This window comes from Delphinapterus leucas, chromosome 11 (assembly GCF_059928025.1).
Source record: "Delphinapterus leucas isolate spDelLeu-1000000601 "Yukka" chromosome 11, BTC_Dleu_Yukka2, whole genome shotgun sequence".
Lineage (NCBI taxonomy): Eukaryota > Metazoa > Chordata > Mammalia > Artiodactyla > Monodontidae > Delphinapterus > Delphinapterus leucas.
In genome coordinates this window covers 30,802,250-30,819,749 of record NC_143139.1, presented here as the reverse complement: position 1 = coordinate 30,819,749, position 17,500 = coordinate 30,802,250, and the positions used below count along the sequence as shown (strand labels likewise).

General features: G+C 36.7%; 1 protein-coding gene across 7 annotated transcripts in view; it reads left to right on the top strand.

Annotated features, from left to right (window-relative positions):
• SLC2A13 (solute carrier family 2 member 13) overlaps positions 1-17,500 on the top strand; it is a 428,310-nt gene that overhangs the window by 30,259 nt on the left and 380,551 nt on the right. For 5 of the 7 annotated variants that reach the window (XM_089920529.1, XM_089920530.1, XM_089920532.1 and 2 more), the window contains exon 2: positions 8,560-8,787. The exons of the other annotated variants lie outside the window; for them this stretch is intronic. In XM_089920529.1, coding sequence (XP_089776655.1) covers positions 8,560-8,787 — 228 coding nt within the window. The remainder of the gene's footprint in view (positions 1-8,559; positions 8,788-17,500) is intronic. 7 annotated transcript variants of the gene reach the window in all.

The following is a 17,500-nucleotide window of genomic DNA, read 5'->3' as shown; positions in this document are numbered from 1 at the left end:
TTTTTCTGTCTGTAGTCCTTTAGTTTTTATTTTAAAAAATTTTATTCTGATAAAAGCACTTAAGATATCTACTCTTAAATTTTTCAGTGTATGGTAATGTGTTGATAACTATAGGTACAATGTTGTACAGCAGATCCTAGAACTTATTCATTGTGCTTAAGTGAAACTTTATGCCCAATGGTTAGCAGCTCCCCATTCCTCCCTCTCCACAGCCCCCGGAAACCACCAGTTTGCTCTCTACCTCTATGGGTTTGACTGTTTTAGCTACCTCATTTTAAGTGGAGTCATGTAGTTTTCCAATTCATCTGACTTGAGCTGTTTCCTCTTCCTGAAATATATTTCTTCCCCTAGGCATTGTTCAAAGTATTCTAATGTATCAACTCATTTAATCTTCATAGCATACAATAATGTTATTTCTCATTTTATAAAATAGGATCTCAGACACAGGAGACTGAATAACTTTCTGAAGGACATGCATTTAGTAAGTTGTGGAGGTGAGATTTGAAGCCAGTGGTTTAACCACAGAGTCTGGTCTCTTAACTGCTGCACCATGCTGCTTCAAGCTGGTGATAAGAATACCTGTCTCACAGAGTTGGCGTGAAAGTAAATGAGACAAACTGTACAAAGGTCTTAAGAATGCCTAGCATATAGTAAATATATACTAAGTGTTAGCTATTAGCATTTCATTTTGGTTTTGATAAGTCTACCATGTATCTTCCTCAGTGGGATAGTATAAATGATATTGATACTGATTGTAATGTGACTTGTTCCATGAACTTATATATTTTACCAGCCCCTTCTGAGTTGTTAGCATTAGCTATAGGGAAAATAGTACCCGCTTCATAGTGGTTTTATGAGTATTAAATTAGGTAGCATTATATAAGAGTAACTGGTACATATAAATGTCTAGTAATGTTGGCTTACTCTGCTCCCTTATGAGATGTGTGTTCCTTAAAGACAGGGTCAATGTTTTATTATTTTTGCATCCAACCAAGGGTGTACCACAGCTGCTGGCACATAGTAGGCATTTTGTAAACGCTTGTAGAATAAGTGAATGAGAGCATTGGAAGGAGAAAGAACAGAAGGAAGAACATGAGTGGAAATTTTTCTCCTGGAGGTAATTTTCTTCTAGGGAAAGAAGGCCATTTGAAGGCCACATGGATCTAAAAGCTTAATTTTTTTTTTTTAATTTAAAAAGGCTAAACTGTTCTGATATTTAATTCTAAAGTATTATACAACTAATATGGCCACTTAAGGACTGAAGAGTGGAAGAGAGTGGAGAGGCAAAGAAAGGTAAGAGATTTAGTAAGTACTATAGACATGTTACATTCTAAAACTCTAGATAATACTCTTTAGCAGTAGCTTCAGAGTCTTAGCGCCAGTGATCAGGGGCCTTTGGAAATCGAATTAGATGATTAGCTTTTATTTTCAACAAATCGTTTACTCTTTGCCTATAGGTCTTTGATGAATCCTTTCTGAGTGGAACTGCAGCCAAAGGTGGTAGTGAGGGGCATGGAAGTTTGATGAGGGTGTGTGTGTGTGTGTGTGTGTGTGGTTGCATCACCAGTAACAAGAGCAAACAACCTGGTATCTGATGAAATCAAACTGAGGGCATATTCTCTATCTTTACCGTCAGAGCTAAGGCAGCAGGTGGGAGGGAAGACGCGTTTTCAAGGGTTGGTTGTGATGTTCTGTCTCAAGGCCTCATTATGTGTCTTGGGATGAGGTAGTGAAACTTATGTCCTGAGACTGACCTTTGATAACAGCATGAGAGAAGTCTAGCTTGATAGGTCAGTCCCTCAACTTGGTGATTTCTCCAGAAACATGTTGCAGTGTTAGGTCAAGGGAACAACTAGGATCTGTCCGTAGCTTTAGAGGCACACCTAATTACACTGCCCATCAATTGTGTCCTGGCAGTTATGTGTGCCACGATCTTGTTACAGGTCTTTATGCTTGTGGGCAAGAGGCAACAGTGCCTCCCTCCATTGTTCTTTCCTCTTAGTTTCTAACTGTTTGGCTTTTAAGACTGAATTGTTTGGAATAACTTCTGCTGTTGAGGTAGTAAGGAAAAGAGTATTTTTCACCAGTGGGAAAAACGAAATATTTCTTACCCATAGGAATAAAACATGAGACTAGACATGTAACTTCTTGTTTGTGAGCCTCTCTTGTTTCTCAGTTCAGGTTTGGTTTTGCCATGTTATTGGTGACCACAGGTTAAGAAAACATATGCCATCGAAAGAAAAGACCACACTTCCTTTTCTCATGGCAACGTGTTTACTTTTATTTATTTTTATGAATAGATAAAATCAGAAGTCTTCAAATTAAATTGTTTTTAGGAAAGATGATATCAGGTGGGAACAGGGAGATTAAGAAAAAAATTACCCAGGCCACCTGCATTTCGATTGCCAATGTATCTGCTGTTGGTGCCCGGATTAGCATCTCCCAGGTGGTATTGCTTCAGAAGTTTCCCAGGTTTCGCCCTCGCTTGGAAGGCAGCATGGAGTAGTGGAGTGGAGGGAACTTGGCATGTGAAATTGGAAATCCTGTGTTATGGTCTTGCTTTTGTCTTTTACTTAAATATTTGATTTTTGACAAGTCAGTTAACCCCTCTGAGCTTGCTTTCTCTTCTATAAAGTAAGAGAGTTTCATCAGATTCTAGGCAGAGTTTCTTTTAACATAGGCACTTCATTGACCAGATGAGAGGAAAGAAAAATGAGTACTGAAATGATCTGCCACCTTCCAGGCCCCTTTCTCAATGCGAAATGGACACAAAAATAGAGCATGTCAGGCCTTAATGGGAGAGAGAGCTCAATCCTAGTCTCATAAAATTACAAGATGCTACATAGATAACTTAAGTTCATTATGAAAATGAGGCTTTAAGTCCAAGCCTGTCCTATGGTATATTTTTTTGCATTCATCCTAAATCATTTTAGCTTTTAACAGACTGCTGTTTCCATCCACTAGGAATTGGTACTCAGTTCTGGACAGCTCTTCAATTGAATGACCTCATTAACGTTAAATTTTGTTATTTGAGCCAGTGCTTTGAGAAGCTTGCTTTGCTGGCTATTTGTGTATTTCTTGTTATTTACGGCATCTTGTTGAAGCTGAAGAGTACACTCTTTTTTTTTTAAATTAATTAATTAACTTATTTTTATTTTTGACTGTGTTGGGTCTTCGCTTCTGTGCAAGGGCTTTCTCTAGTTGTGGCAAGCGGGGGCCACTCTTAATCACGGTGCGCGGGCCTCTCACTATCGCGGCCTCTGGTGTTGCGGAGCACAGGCTCCACACGCACAGGCTCCACACGCACAGGCTCAGTAGTTGTGGCTCATTGGCCCAGTTGCTCCACAGCATGTGGGATCTTCCCAGACGAGGGCTCGAACCCGTGTCCCCTGCATTAGCAGGCAGATTCTCAACCACTGTGCCACCAGGGAAGCCCAGAGTACACTCTTTGAAAGTGTTTTTTAATGGAAAACTGTTGCATTGAAAAGTGGCTTTGTGTTTTCTTAGACCACACAATTCTAAGCCAACTGACACGGTTTCAAAGTAGTTTTTGGTGGATAGAACACACAGATAAATACTTGAGAGCCCAGTGCTTGTAGTTTGAAGTATTTGTAAGTATTAAAGATGGAGAAGAAAGCATGACCCAGGTCTGGAGTTTCCTATTTGATTATTTTTACAGTATCTTAGAATACATTGACGTTTTACCATTACCTTGCGAGATGTGCACTTCTTCTTCAATAAATGTATCAGTTAAAAGCATTTGGTCTAATGTCCAATATTCTGAATACTTAATTGTTACTAATATTGTTGGAATACCTTTTACTAACTCCCCAATCCATATTTTTATCTATACTGTATGCCATAAAGGAAAACAACTGCATTTTAAAATATGGTGGAGTGATATCTAGTGCTGGTCAAAATGGAGTAGTAAGTCCTCTACATCCTATCTCTCCACTGATTACAGTTAAAAAGTCTGGAAATGGGGCTTCCCTGGTGGCGCAGTGGTTGAGAATCTGCCTGCCAATGCAGGGGACATGGGTTCGAGCCCTGGTCTGGGAAGATCCCACATGCCGCGGAGCAACTGGGCCCGTGAGCCACAACTACTGAGCCTGCGCGTCTGGAGCCTGTGCTCCACAACAAGAGAGGTCGCGGTAGTGAGAGGCCCGTGCACCGTGATGAAGAGTGGCCCCCGCTTGCCCCAACTAGAGAAAGCCCTCGCACGGAAACGAAGACCCAACACAGCCAAAAATAAATAAATTAAAAAAAAAAAGTCTGGAAATGATGCAGAACACAGTTGAGGACACTGAAAAGTAAATGATAGCAGGCAAATTGGGGAGGGAGGTCAAAATTTGAAGCCTAACTGGTATGGCAGTGAATTTACTATTTGTTTTTTTACTCCTTAATCTTCTGTGGGTGAGCTTTTTTCTTTCTTTCCTCTCCTGGCCCTGCTTTCAGGCCAGCTCCGGTCACAAAGCTGTGCTGCTGCAGTGGTCGTGGCAATGGTGCAGGCACCAAGATGCTGAGCTAGAGCCCACTTTCTGCCTAGAGGAACCAGGAAAGGGGTCTTTGGGCTCTAGAGAGTGTGTGGGGAAATACTGTTACTTTTCTCTCTAGTTTCTCTTGCTACTTTGCCCAAGGGCAGTCCCAAATATCTGGAACTGCATGCCAGTGTAAAAGATTAAAGTTCTGAGGGAAATCCTGAACTTCTAGACAATAGATTGTGAAAAGGGGACCCTGGGAGCAAGAGAGTGTCAGGGAAATTTTGGAGAAGAGAGATGAAAAGGGGGAGCTTGTAATTTGTGTGTAAATCAACACAAGTCCCAGGTTCACCCCTAAGCTGCATATGCACAGATTAGTTATGCCCAAAGGGGCATAACAAAGTTTATGGTATAAACTACCATTCAAGTCCCAGACTATTCCCTAAATAACCCAAATAGCATAGGCTGTTGAAAACTGATTTGATATGGAGTTATTTCCTACAGAAGGCAGGGCAGAATTTGTATTCTGAACCTAACTGGATTGACTGACTACTCAAACAAACACACAAAAAGAGTAATCTACATTTGCTAAAGGATTTTAAGAGTACCCAGAGACTCACAACATACAATATTCAGTATATCTAGAATATAACCCAAAATTACTTGACATACAAAGAACCAGAGAGCTCTGACCAATTCTCAAAGGAAAAATTAACAAATGCTAATTGCAAGATGAGCCAGATGATGGGTTTATCAAAGAATTTTAAACAGCTTTTATAACTATGATCTAAGAGATAAAAGTGAATACTCTTGAAATGAATGGAAATATAGAGGTTCTCAGCCAAAAAAAAAAAAAAAAAAGAAACTGTAAAAAAGAACCAAATGGGTATTTTAGAACTGAAAAATACAATATCTGAAGTTAAAACAAAAACAAAAACTTTGCACAGGCGTTTTAGCAGAAGGGAGAAAACAGAAGAGTCAGTGAACTTAAGATCAGTAGAAATTATTCAAACAATAGAAATTATCCAAAAGAAAAGAGGAGCAAGGTTTTAATTAACTAAAGCCTAAGGGACCTGTGGGATAATATTAGAGGGTCTAAAATTTATGGCATCAGAATCCCAAAAGGAGAGAAGAAAAAGTTGGATTCAGGAAAAAAAAAAAAAATTGAAGTAACAGCTGAAAACTCAAATTTGGTGAAAGGTATAATCTTACAGATTCAAGAAACTCAGTGAACTTCAAGCAGTGTCAATTCAAAGAAAGCCATACTTAGATATATTATAATCAAACTGTTGAAAATCAAAGATAAAAAACCTTGAAGGCAGTGAGAACCACCCCCCCACCTGGCCCCTGCAGCCCTGCACCTCCAGTATACACTAGGGAGTCTAATAATTGTGGTTTTCTCATCAGAAATCATGGAAGCCAGAAGACAGTGGAAGAAAACCTGTGAAGTGCTGAAAGAGAAAACTGTCAACCCAGAATTTGATACCTAGTTGAAAATATATCTTTCAGGAATGAAAGCAAAAGAAAAGCGTTCTCAATAAAGGAAAATTAAGAATATTTATTGCTAGCAGCTCTAACCTAAAATATTAAGAAATTTTTCAGACTGAAGGGAAATGATACCACAAGGAAACTTAGAACATCAGGAATGAAGGAAGAGCAACAGAGATAGTAAATACCTGGGAAAATATAGTATTCTATTTTTCTCCTTTTATGTTCTTTAAATTATGTGTGGTGTTCAAAACAAAATTCATGGCATTGTCTGATGCTTTTTCAGTGTATGTAGTTTAATATGTGTGACTCCTATTACCGACGGGGAGATGAAGGGGTCTCTATTGTTGTGAGTCTTCTGCATTTCACTGAAAGTGGTAAAATATGAATTTTAAGTAGACCGAAAAGTTAAGGATGTATACTGCAACTCTTAGAGCGCATACTAAAAAGATAATACCAAGTGATACTGCCATATGACCCAATATATAAATTAAAATGGAATATTGGAAAACAGTCAAAGAATCCAAAACAAGGCAATAAAGAGGAGCAGAAGAACAAGAAGCAGAGTATATAAGCAGAAAACAAATAATAAATTAATTACAAAATTATATTAAATGTAAATGGTCTAAATACAGCAATTAAAAGACACAGGTTGTCAGATAGACTTAAAAGGAAATCTGTGTACTTTCTACAAAAAAAAGATCACATTAAATATAATGGTAAATATAGGTTAAAAGCTAAAAGAATGGGAAAAGATACATCATGCTAACACTAAGTAAAAGAAAATTGAGTGTCTATGTTAATATCAGATGAAGTAACTTCAAAACAAGGACATTTATCTGAGATGTCCTTTGATAAGTGAATGGATAAATAAACAATGATACATTTATACAACCTATACATATTGCTCACTGCTAAAAAGAAATGAGCTATCAAGACACACACACAAAAAATCAAGGAATATGCATTTAAACATATTACTAAATGAAAGAAGCCAATCTGGAAAGGCTGCATACTGTATTATTCCAACTATGTGACATTCTGGAAAAGGTAAAACTATGGAGACAGTAAAAAGATTGCCAGGAGTTTGGCGGGAAGGTGGGAGAGAGGAATGAATAGACAGGGCACAGGAGATTGTTAGGGCAGTGAGACTGTTCTATGTGATTCTGTGATGGTAGATACTTACCATTTTACATTTGCCAAAACTCATAGAACGTACAACACAAAAATGAACCCACATGTAAATTACAGACTTTAATCAATAATAATATGTGAATATTGGCTCATCAATTGTAACAAATGCACCACATTAATCTAAGATGTTAATAATGGGGAAACTGGTTAGGGGGATAGGGGATCAGGAAATGAAAGGGATGGGAACTTTGGTACTTTCTGCCCAGTTTTTCAGTAAGCTTAAAACTGCTCTAAAGAATAATAATTTTTAAACTGATGCTCTATATCATTAGTTATTAGAGCAATGCAAATTAAAACCACACTGGATACCACTATACACCTATTAGAATGGCTAAAATGAGAAGTCTGACAATACCAAGTTCAAGTGAGTATAGGGTGCAACTGGAACTCTCATATATTGCTGTTTTGAATGCAACATAGTAGAGCCACTTTGTAAAGCAGCTTGGCAGTTCATTTTAATTTAGATATTCACTTACCCTATAACCCATCTAATTTAAATATACACGTACCATACAGTCATCCCACTAGTAGATATTTTTATTTATTTATTTAATTTTTTAACATCTTTATTGGAGTATAATTGCTTTAAAATGGTGTGCTAATTTCTGCTTTATAACAAAGTGATTCAGTTATACATATACATATGTTCCCATATCTCTTCCCTCTTGCATCTCCCTCCCTCCCACCCTCCCTATCCAACCCATCTAGGTAGTCACAAAGCACCGAGCTGATCTCCCTGTGCTATGCAGCTTCTTCCCACTACCTATCTATTTTATATTTGGTAGTGTATATATGTCCATGCCACTCTCTCACTTTGTCACAACTTACCCTTCCCCCTCCGCATATCCTCAAGTCCATTCTCTAGTAGATCTGTGTCTTTATTCCCATCTTGCCACTAGGTTCTTCATGACCTTTTTTTTTTTTCTTAGATTCCATATATATGTGTTAGAATATGGTATTTTTTTTTCCTCTTTCTGACTTACTTCACTCTGTATCACAGACTCTAGGTCTATCCACCTCACTACAAATAGCTCAGTTTCGTTTCTTCTTATGGCTGAGTAATATTCCATTGTATATATGTGCCACATCTTCTTTATCCATTCATCTGCTGATGGACAGTTAGGTTGCTTCCATGTCCGGGCTATTGTAAATAGAGCTGCAATGAACATTTTGGTACATGACTCTTTTTGAATTCTGGTTTTCTCAGGGTATATGCCCAGTAGTGGGATTGCTGGGTCGTATGGTAGTTCTGTTTGTAGTTTTTTAAGGAACCTCCATACTGTTCACCATAGTGGCTGTATCAGTTTACATTCCCATCAATAGTGCAAGAATGTTCCCTTTTCTCCACACCCTCTCCAGCATTTATTGTTTCTAGATTTTTTTTTTTCTTTTTTTGCAGTACGCGGGCCTCTAACTGTTGTGGCCTCTCCCGTCGCGGAGCACAGGCCCTGGACGCGCAGGCTCAGTGGCCATGGCTCATGGGCGCAGCCGCTCCACGGCATGTGGGATCTTCCCGGACTGGCACGAACCCGTGTCCCCTGCATCGGCAGGCAGACTCTCAACCACTGTGCCACCAGGGAAGCCCATATTGTTTCCAGATTTTTTGATGATGGCCATTCTGACCAGTGTGAGATGATATGTCATTGTAGTTTTTGATTTTCATTTCTCTAATGATTAATGATGTTGAGCATTCTTTCATGTGTTTGTTGGCAATCTGAACGTCTTCTTTGGAGAAATGTCTATTTAGGTCTTCTGCCCATTTTTGGATTGGTTTGTTTGTTTTCTTGATATTGAGCTGCATGAGCTGCTTGTAAATTTTGCAGATTAATCCTTTGTCAGTTGCTTCATTTGCAAATATTTTCTCCCATTCTGAGGGTTGTCTTTTGGTCTTGTTTATGGTTTCCTTTGCTGTGCGAAAGCTTTTAAGTTCCATTAGGTCCCATTTGTTTATTATTATTATTTTTTCCCATATCTCTAGGTGGTGGGTCAAAAAGAATCTTGCTGTGATTTATGTCATAGAGTGTTCTGCCTATGTTTTCCTCTAAGAGTTTGATAGTTTCTGGCCTTACATTTAGATCTTTAATCCATTTTGAGCTTATTTTTGTGTATGGTGTTAGAGAGTGTTCTAATCTCATACTTTTACATGTAGCTGTCCCGTTTTCCCAGCACCACTTATTGAAGAGGCTATCTTTTCTCCATTGTATATTCTTGCCTCCTTTATTGAAGATAAGGTGACCATATGTGCGTGGGTTTATATCTGGGCTTTCTATCCTGTTCCATTGATCTATATTTCTGTTTTTGTGCCAGTACCATACTGTGTTTTTTTTTTGTTTTTTTTTTTTTGCGGTACGCAGGCCTCTCACTGTTGTGGTCTCTCCCATTGCGGAGCACAGGCTCCGGACACACAGGCTCAGCGGCCATGGCTCACGGGCCTGGCTGATCCGCGGCATGTGGGATCTTCCCGGACCAGGGCATGAACCCATGTCCCCTGCATTGGCAGGCAGACTCTCAACCACTGCGCCACCAGGGAAGCCCCATACAGTTGTGATTATTGTAGCTTTGTAGTATAATCTGAAGTCAGGGAGCCTGATTCCTCCAGCTCCGTTTTTCTTTCTCAAGATTGCTTTGCCTATTTGGGGTCTTTTGTGTTTGCATACAAATTGTGCAATTTTTTGTTCTAGTTCTGTGAAAAATGCCAGTGGTAGTTTGATAGGGATTGCATTAAATCTGTAGATTGCTTTGGGTAGTAGAGTCATTTTCACAATGTTGATTCTTCCAATCCAAGAACATGGTATATCTCTCCATCTATTTGTATCATCTTTAATTTCTTTCATCAGTGTCTTATAATTTTCTGTATACAGGTCTTTTGTCTCCTTAGGTACTTTTATTCCTAGATATTTTGTTCTTTTTGTTGCAGTGGTAAATGGGAGTGTTTTATTAATTTCACTTTCAGATTTTTCATCATTTGTATATAGGAATGCCAGAGATTTCTGTGCATTAATTTTGTATCCTGCTACTTTACCAAATTCATTGATTAGCTCTGGTAGTTTTCTGGTAGCATCTTTAGGATTCTCTATGTATAGTATTATGTCATGTCATCTGCAAACAGTGACAGCTTTACTTATTCTTTTCCGATTTGGATTCCTTTTATTTCTTTTTCTTCTCTGATTGCTGTGGCTAAAACTTCCAAAACTATGTTGAATAGTAGTGGTGAGAGTGGGCAACCTTGTCTTGTTCCTGATCTTAGTGGAAATGGTTTCAGTTTTTCACCATTGAGGACGATGTTGGCTGTGGGTTTGTCATATATGGCCTTTATTATGTTGAGGAATGTTCCCTCTATGCCTACTTTCTGCAGGGTTTTTATCGTAAATGGGTGTTGAATTTTGTCAAAAGCTTTCTCTGCATCGATTGAGATGATCATATGGTTTTTCTCCTTCAGTTTGTTAATATGGTGTATCACGTTGATTGATTTGCGTATATTGAAGAATCCTTGCATTCCTGGAATAAACCCCACTTGATCATGGTGTATGATCCTTTTAATGTGCTGTTGGATTCTGTTTGCTAGTATTTTGTTGAGGATTTTTGCATCTATTTTCATCAGTGATATTGGCCTGTAGTTTTCTTTCTTTGTGACATCTTTGTCTGGTTTTGGTATCAGGGTGATGGTGGCCTCATAGAATGAGTTTGGGAGTGTTCCTCCCTCTGCTATATTTTGGAAGAGTTTGAGAAGGATAGGTGTTAGCTCTTCTCTAAATGTTTGATAGAATTCGCCTGTGATGCCATCTGGTCCTGGGCTTTGGTTTGTTGGAAGATTTTTAATCGCAGTTTCAATTCCAGTGCTTGTGATTGGTCTGTTCATATTTTCCATTCCACTAGTAGATACTTACCCAAGGAAAATGAAAACTTATTCACACAAAAATCTTTATGCAAATGTTTATAGCAGTTTTATTCATAATCACCAAAAACTGATAATAACTGAAATGCCTTCAAATGATGAATGAACCAGTGGTATTTCCATACAGTGGACTATTACTCTGCAATAAGAAGGAATGAAGTACTGATATATTCACCACCATAACATATTTGAATCTCAAATGAATTAAGTGAATAAATCAGACTCAAAGACTACATGTTGTATAATAGTTATATGACCCTGTAGAGAAGGTAAAACTATAGGGATTTCAAAACCTAAGTCACTAGGTGCGGGGCTGCTATTTGACTGCAGATAGCATGAGGGAAGGCTTTATGGTGATGGAAGTCTTCTGCATCTTGATTGTGGTGGTGGTTACATTACTGTACATTTATCAAAATTCATGGAACTGTACACCAAAAGGGGCAAATTTTATAGAATATAAGTTTAAAAATTAAGTTTATTTCCTTTTATACAAATGAGGGAACTGAAACTTGGAGATGTTAAAGTTTTAAGCTAATAAATGGCAGAGATAGGCCTCATTTCTTTCTTCCTAACTGGATTTTTCAGTCTTGGCAGTATGATATATTAGGCTGGATAATTCTTTGTTGTAGGGAGCTATCTTGTGCATTGTTTGATATTTAGCACCATCTGTGACCTATACAAACTTGATATCAGTAGCAACCTCCTGCGCCCAGTTGCAACAATCAAAATTTCTCCAGATATTGCCAAATGTTCCCCCAGTTGTTGAATGTGGGCAGAATTGTCCCCAGTTGCTGTCACCTATACATTTGAATCACCGTATGTATCCTGTTCCGTCATCAGTTTCCACATAAGAGAATTGGCTCATAACCGGTCCTGCCTGTTTCAGAAGGTGGTCCTAAGCATCAATTAGATGATAATGTGGAAGTGTTTTGCCAAATGTAAAACTCCAGATAGATTTTATGATATGAGATTGTTAGGAATAAAAAATAAAATTCTGGGGAAAGGAAGGATGCACAGAAAAGGAAGGGAGTACCTATTATGACCACAACTAAAGAAAAATATTTTGAATAGGGATTAAGAAGATTGACAATTAAGGCAAGATATATAGTGGCTGTTCAAACAGGACCTTGTTGGATGGTGTAACTTTACTGGGGTCACTAATGTCCAGGTGCTAGCCCTCAGTTTTCAAGTCTATAAAGTTGATTTTTCCCAGTTTTTATTGAGTTGATTAGGTTTAACAGTGATGTTTCCCACCAATTCAACCCAGCACAGATGGAGGAAGAACCAGATGCCTTTTGTGAAATTAGAGAAGAATAAGTGCCAGGTGGATTGAAGTGCTCAGTTTAACTGGTCAGCATTTTGTTGTTTTTGTTTTGTCTGTCTTCCAACCTACTTACCTTTATGGAAAGATGCTTGGTGAACTTGCAGTAAGCACAAAGGGAGTTAGTAGCATACCTAAAATATAGTTCGTGATATTTAAATACTCACTTTCTGTTTACTTCGAATCCGGAGAGAAATCTACCAAGTCAAGTTTTTTCAGGGAGTTCTGAGAAAGTTTTTTCAGGGAGTTCTTTACCCTTTCAATGCCAGAGACACATGGACAAGTCTTCCACTTCGGCATTTTTTTGTCATCCTAGGTTTCATGCAGACCAGTTGGCATTCTATTAAAATGCTTGTTGTTCAAACTAATACTAATACGACTGATTAGTTTACATCAGATTCCATTCATGCCTTCCTGAGGGTATGTTCTTTTCACCTTGATTTGGTGTTTGGAACCCTTCAATCAAGAATTTGTTTATAAACCTTCTCTTACGGAAGGGAACCATATTAATAATAGTTCTCTTATAATTACAAATAGCTCTCTTAAACTGATTACACTTAAGAAATAATGAGCAGTATAAAATTAGTGGTGCACAATAATGATTTAATGTGAAACCTATTGATGAAATGCAAAATTTAAAAAGTCATAGCAAGTAAATAATGTGTGACTGATGCCTTATCTGAAAAAAAGTTTAAATGGCAAATAATTAGGAGGTTTTAAAACATGGGGTGTTTGTTAAATGGATAAGAAACTATTGAAAGAAACTTCTTTCTGTGGAAGGTAGGCACCATTCTCTCCTCTTCTCATCACAGTACTAATTAATTAATATATTCTGCATTTCCATGGTAGCAAGATAGCACCTCTAGGCACTTTTTTTCTTTTTCTTTTAAATTGAAGTGTAGTTGATTTACAATGTTGTGTTAGTTTCAGGTGTACAGCAAAGTGATTCCGGTTATATATATGTGTGTTTGTGTGTGTAGGTGTATATATATATATATGTATAAATACATATTCTTTTTCAAATCCTTTTCCCTTATAGGTTATTGCAAAGTATTGAATATAGTTCTCTCTGCTATACAGTAGGTCCTTGTTGGCTATCTATTTCATATATAGTAGTGTGTATATGTTAATCCCAAACTCCTAATTTATCCCTCCCCACACCCCACCTTTCCCTGTTGGTAACCATAAGTTTGTTTTCTGTGTCTGTGGCTCTATTTCTGTTTTGTAAATAAGCTCAATTGTATTTTTTTTCCTGTTTTAGATTTCACATATAAGTGATATCGTATGATATTTGTCTTTCCCTGTCTGGCTTCACTTAGTATGATAATCTCTACATCCATCTGTGTTACTGCAAATGGCATTATTTCATTCTTTTTTTATGGCTGAGTAATATCCTGTTGTATATATATACCATATCTTCTTCATACATTCATCTGTCGATGGACATTTAGGTTGCTTCCATGTCTTGGCTATTGTAAATAGTGCTGCAGTGAACATTGGGGTGAATGTATCTTTTTGAATTATGGCTTTCTTGGGATATATGCCCAGGAGTCTGATCTATAGATCATATGGTAACGCTATTTTTATTTTTTTAAGGAAACTCCCTACTGTTCTCCATAGTGGCTGTACCAATTTACATTTCCACCAACAGTGTAGCAGGGTTCCTTTTTCTCCATACCCTCTCCAGCCTTTATTATTTGTAGACTTTTTGATGATGGCCATTCTGACATTTGTGAGATATCTCGTGGTTTTGATTGGCATTTCTCTAATAATTAGCAATGTTGAGCATTTTTTCATGTGCCTGTTGGCCATCTGTATGTCTTTGGACAAATTCTATTTAGATCTTCCTATTTTTTTATTTTTTAAAAAAATATATTGAGCTCTGTGAGCTGTTTATTTATTTTGGAAGTTAATCCCTTGTTGGTAGTATTATTTGCAAATATTTTCTCCCTGTTGTTTTTTTCATTTTGTTTATGGTTTCCTTTGCTGTGCAAATGCTCTTGAGTTTAATTAGGTCCCACTTGTTTATTTTTGTTTTTATTTCCACTACTCTAGGAGACAGAGCCAAAAAGATATTGCTGCTATTTATGTCAAAGAGTGTTCTGCCTATCTTTTCCTCTAGTTTTATAGTACCTGGTCTTACATTTAGGTCTTTAATTCATATTGAGTTTATTTTTGTATGTGGTGTTAGAGGATGTTCTAATTTCATTCTTTTACGTGTAGCTGTCTAGTTTTCCCAGCACCACTTATTGAAGAGACTGTCTTTTTTCCATTGTATATTCTTGCTTCCTTTGTCGTAGATTAATTGGTCAAAGGTTTGTGGGTTTATATCTGGGCTTTCTATCCTTTTCCATCAGTCTATATGTATGGTTTTGTGCCAGTACTACACTGTTTTGATTACTGTAGGCTTGTAGTATTTTCTGAAGTCAGGGAGCATGATTCCTCCAGCTCCGTTTTTCTTTCTCAAGATTGCTTTGGCTATTCGGGCCTTTTGTGTTTCCATACAAATTTAAAAATTTTTGTTCTAGTTCTGTAAAAAATGCCATTCTTAATTTGATAGGGATAGCACTGACTCCATAGATTGCCTTGAGTAGTATAGTCATTTTAACAATATTGATTCTTCCAGTCCAAGGACATGGTATATCTTTACATCTGTTTGTGTCATCTTCAGTTTTTCATCAGTGTCTTATAGTTTTCAGAGTATATGTCTCTTGCCTCCTTAGGTAGGTTTATTCCTAGGTATTTTATCCTTTTTGATGCGATGGTAAATGGGATTGTTTCCTTAATTTCTCTGTCTGATCTTATTAGCATATAGAAAGATTTCTGCATATTAATTTTGTATCCTGCGACTTTACCAAATTCATTGATGAGCTCACTTTCTGGTAGCGTCTTTAGAATTTTCTATGTATAGTATCATGTCATCTGCAAACAGTGAGAGTTTTACTTCTACTTTTCCAATTTGGATTTCTTTTATTTCTTTCTTATCTGATTGCTGTGGCTAGGACTTCCAAAACTATGTTGAATAAAAGTGGCCAGAGTGGGTATTCTTGTCTTGCTCCTGATCTTAGAGGAAATGCTTTCAGTTTTTCACCATTGAGTATGATGTACACACTTGTAATTTAGTAGTTGCTAATGGATTAAAATAAAACGTACTGTTACAGAAATGTTAGCTATTGTGTTGGACACCATGATTCGGGAGACTTTTCTTTTTTCTCTGACTTATTTCTTCATATTTCTTGACATGCAAAATCCACATCATTTACAAAATTAATATTTCATCTTATTGAAGGGATACAAAAGGGAATTAACTTTATTACTGAATGTCATCAAAAGGATTGTTCAGAAACATTAAATGAATAAGTGTAGTATTCAGTTTCTTTCATTATACTGTACGCACTTTTCTGAATATAATATTTCTGCTAATGGATACCATAAAGACGTTTCTCCCTTGCCTCCGTCTCTCTTCCCTTCAACAGATATTACGTACCTAATATTTGCCAACTTATACCAGACTTTCCTTATAGTTTGTTTTTATGACTCTTACTATAATTATGAAGTATGTAATCATCTTATCCATTAAGAAACATAAATGTGTAAAAAGACTGTCTTCCTCTGCCCATTTATGTTTAGACATTACTAAACATGGCTGGTCATAAGTCATTTGTTCACCAGTCCCTCAATTCCTTGCAGGCGTGCCCTGTGGTCAACTTTTATTTACTCAGGTACTTCCTAGCCCTTTCTTCCTAGTCCTGTCTTTGGGCCATTTCACTTTTGGAAAAGAAAAAACAGAGTACTTAAATTAAGTGAATTAATTTGATAGTTATTCATTATATATGCCTATTTGTGGAGTAGTTTCATAATTATTTTTAAATTTATGAAAAGTGCCTACAATTCAGAAGGTTAAACTTTTTGTGCAACAGAATATTTGTTCAACATGGTAAGAACAAGCAACTTTTACTAGAATCAACCTGTGTTTTTGAGGCTAAACAGTGAGAAGGGGAAAGAAGAGAGAAAATCAATGAAAAAATTGATATAATGACAAATATTCTTTGAGTAAGTAAAATAAAGGTTGTAGAGAGAAAAGAATATATGCAGAAACATATTTGCTTTAATAAGCAGTTTCTTCAGTCCTACATATTACCAGCAACCTAGTGGTGACCTGAATAGACATGTAATAAATTAGTAATACTAAATAGTATTAGTAGAATAAAGAAGAAAAAAGAATAGAAAGTTGTATGTTTAGAGAGACAGTAGTCTGATACTATAAATTACCAATGATTCCAAAGAATTAATACTTCTGTGTAAATAAAAGAAGCTAGTTAAAAAAGGATTATTATTTATATTACCATGTTTACTATATTTAAATAACAGACCCTGCTCATTATTAAATATTAAAGTTCTTTCAAAGAAAGTTCTTAGATACAAAAACCAGAACAGCTTATTTAATTTGGACTAAGAATTTGATTGTAAAGAATTTAGATAATAAAATTAGCACTTCTGCTTTCTCTTGTATATTATCTAATTGAATCCTAAACCTCTTAAGTTAGGATTATCACCCACATTTTATAGATGGTTAAATATTTTGCCAGTGGTCATATATATACGAAGTGTAAGTGGCAGAGCTGTAAATTGAATACTGTCTGTTAGTGAAATCCAGATACTTGGCTCTCTCCATATACCACTGTGTGATTTGCTTTAGTAGCTGGTTTAAATTAATTTCCTTAGGAATATTAAAACTAAGTCTTTAGGATTGTTAAATCTCATGATTCTAGAGAAAAGCTTTTTTAAATTCAACTTTGGGGTTTAGCTTTTGACAGTTATGTGACTGTGATATAATTATTCATTAAGATGTAATAATTTTCCTTTCGTTAAGGTACCTCCTTTTTACTTCAAGCCTAGTTGTTTGAAACTGCCTGATAAATCCAAAGTGATCTTCCCCTCCTATGAATTTAGGAGCGCTTCTTTTCATTAGCATTCATTTCACACATACTATTATGCATTATTATTAATTGTTTTGTGTCTCCAGCTATATTACAGGTTCCTTGTATTTTATTTATCTTTATGTGTAGGCATAGCATCTTATTATAGTATATGTTCTATATTTTCTGAATGAGTGATTATTAT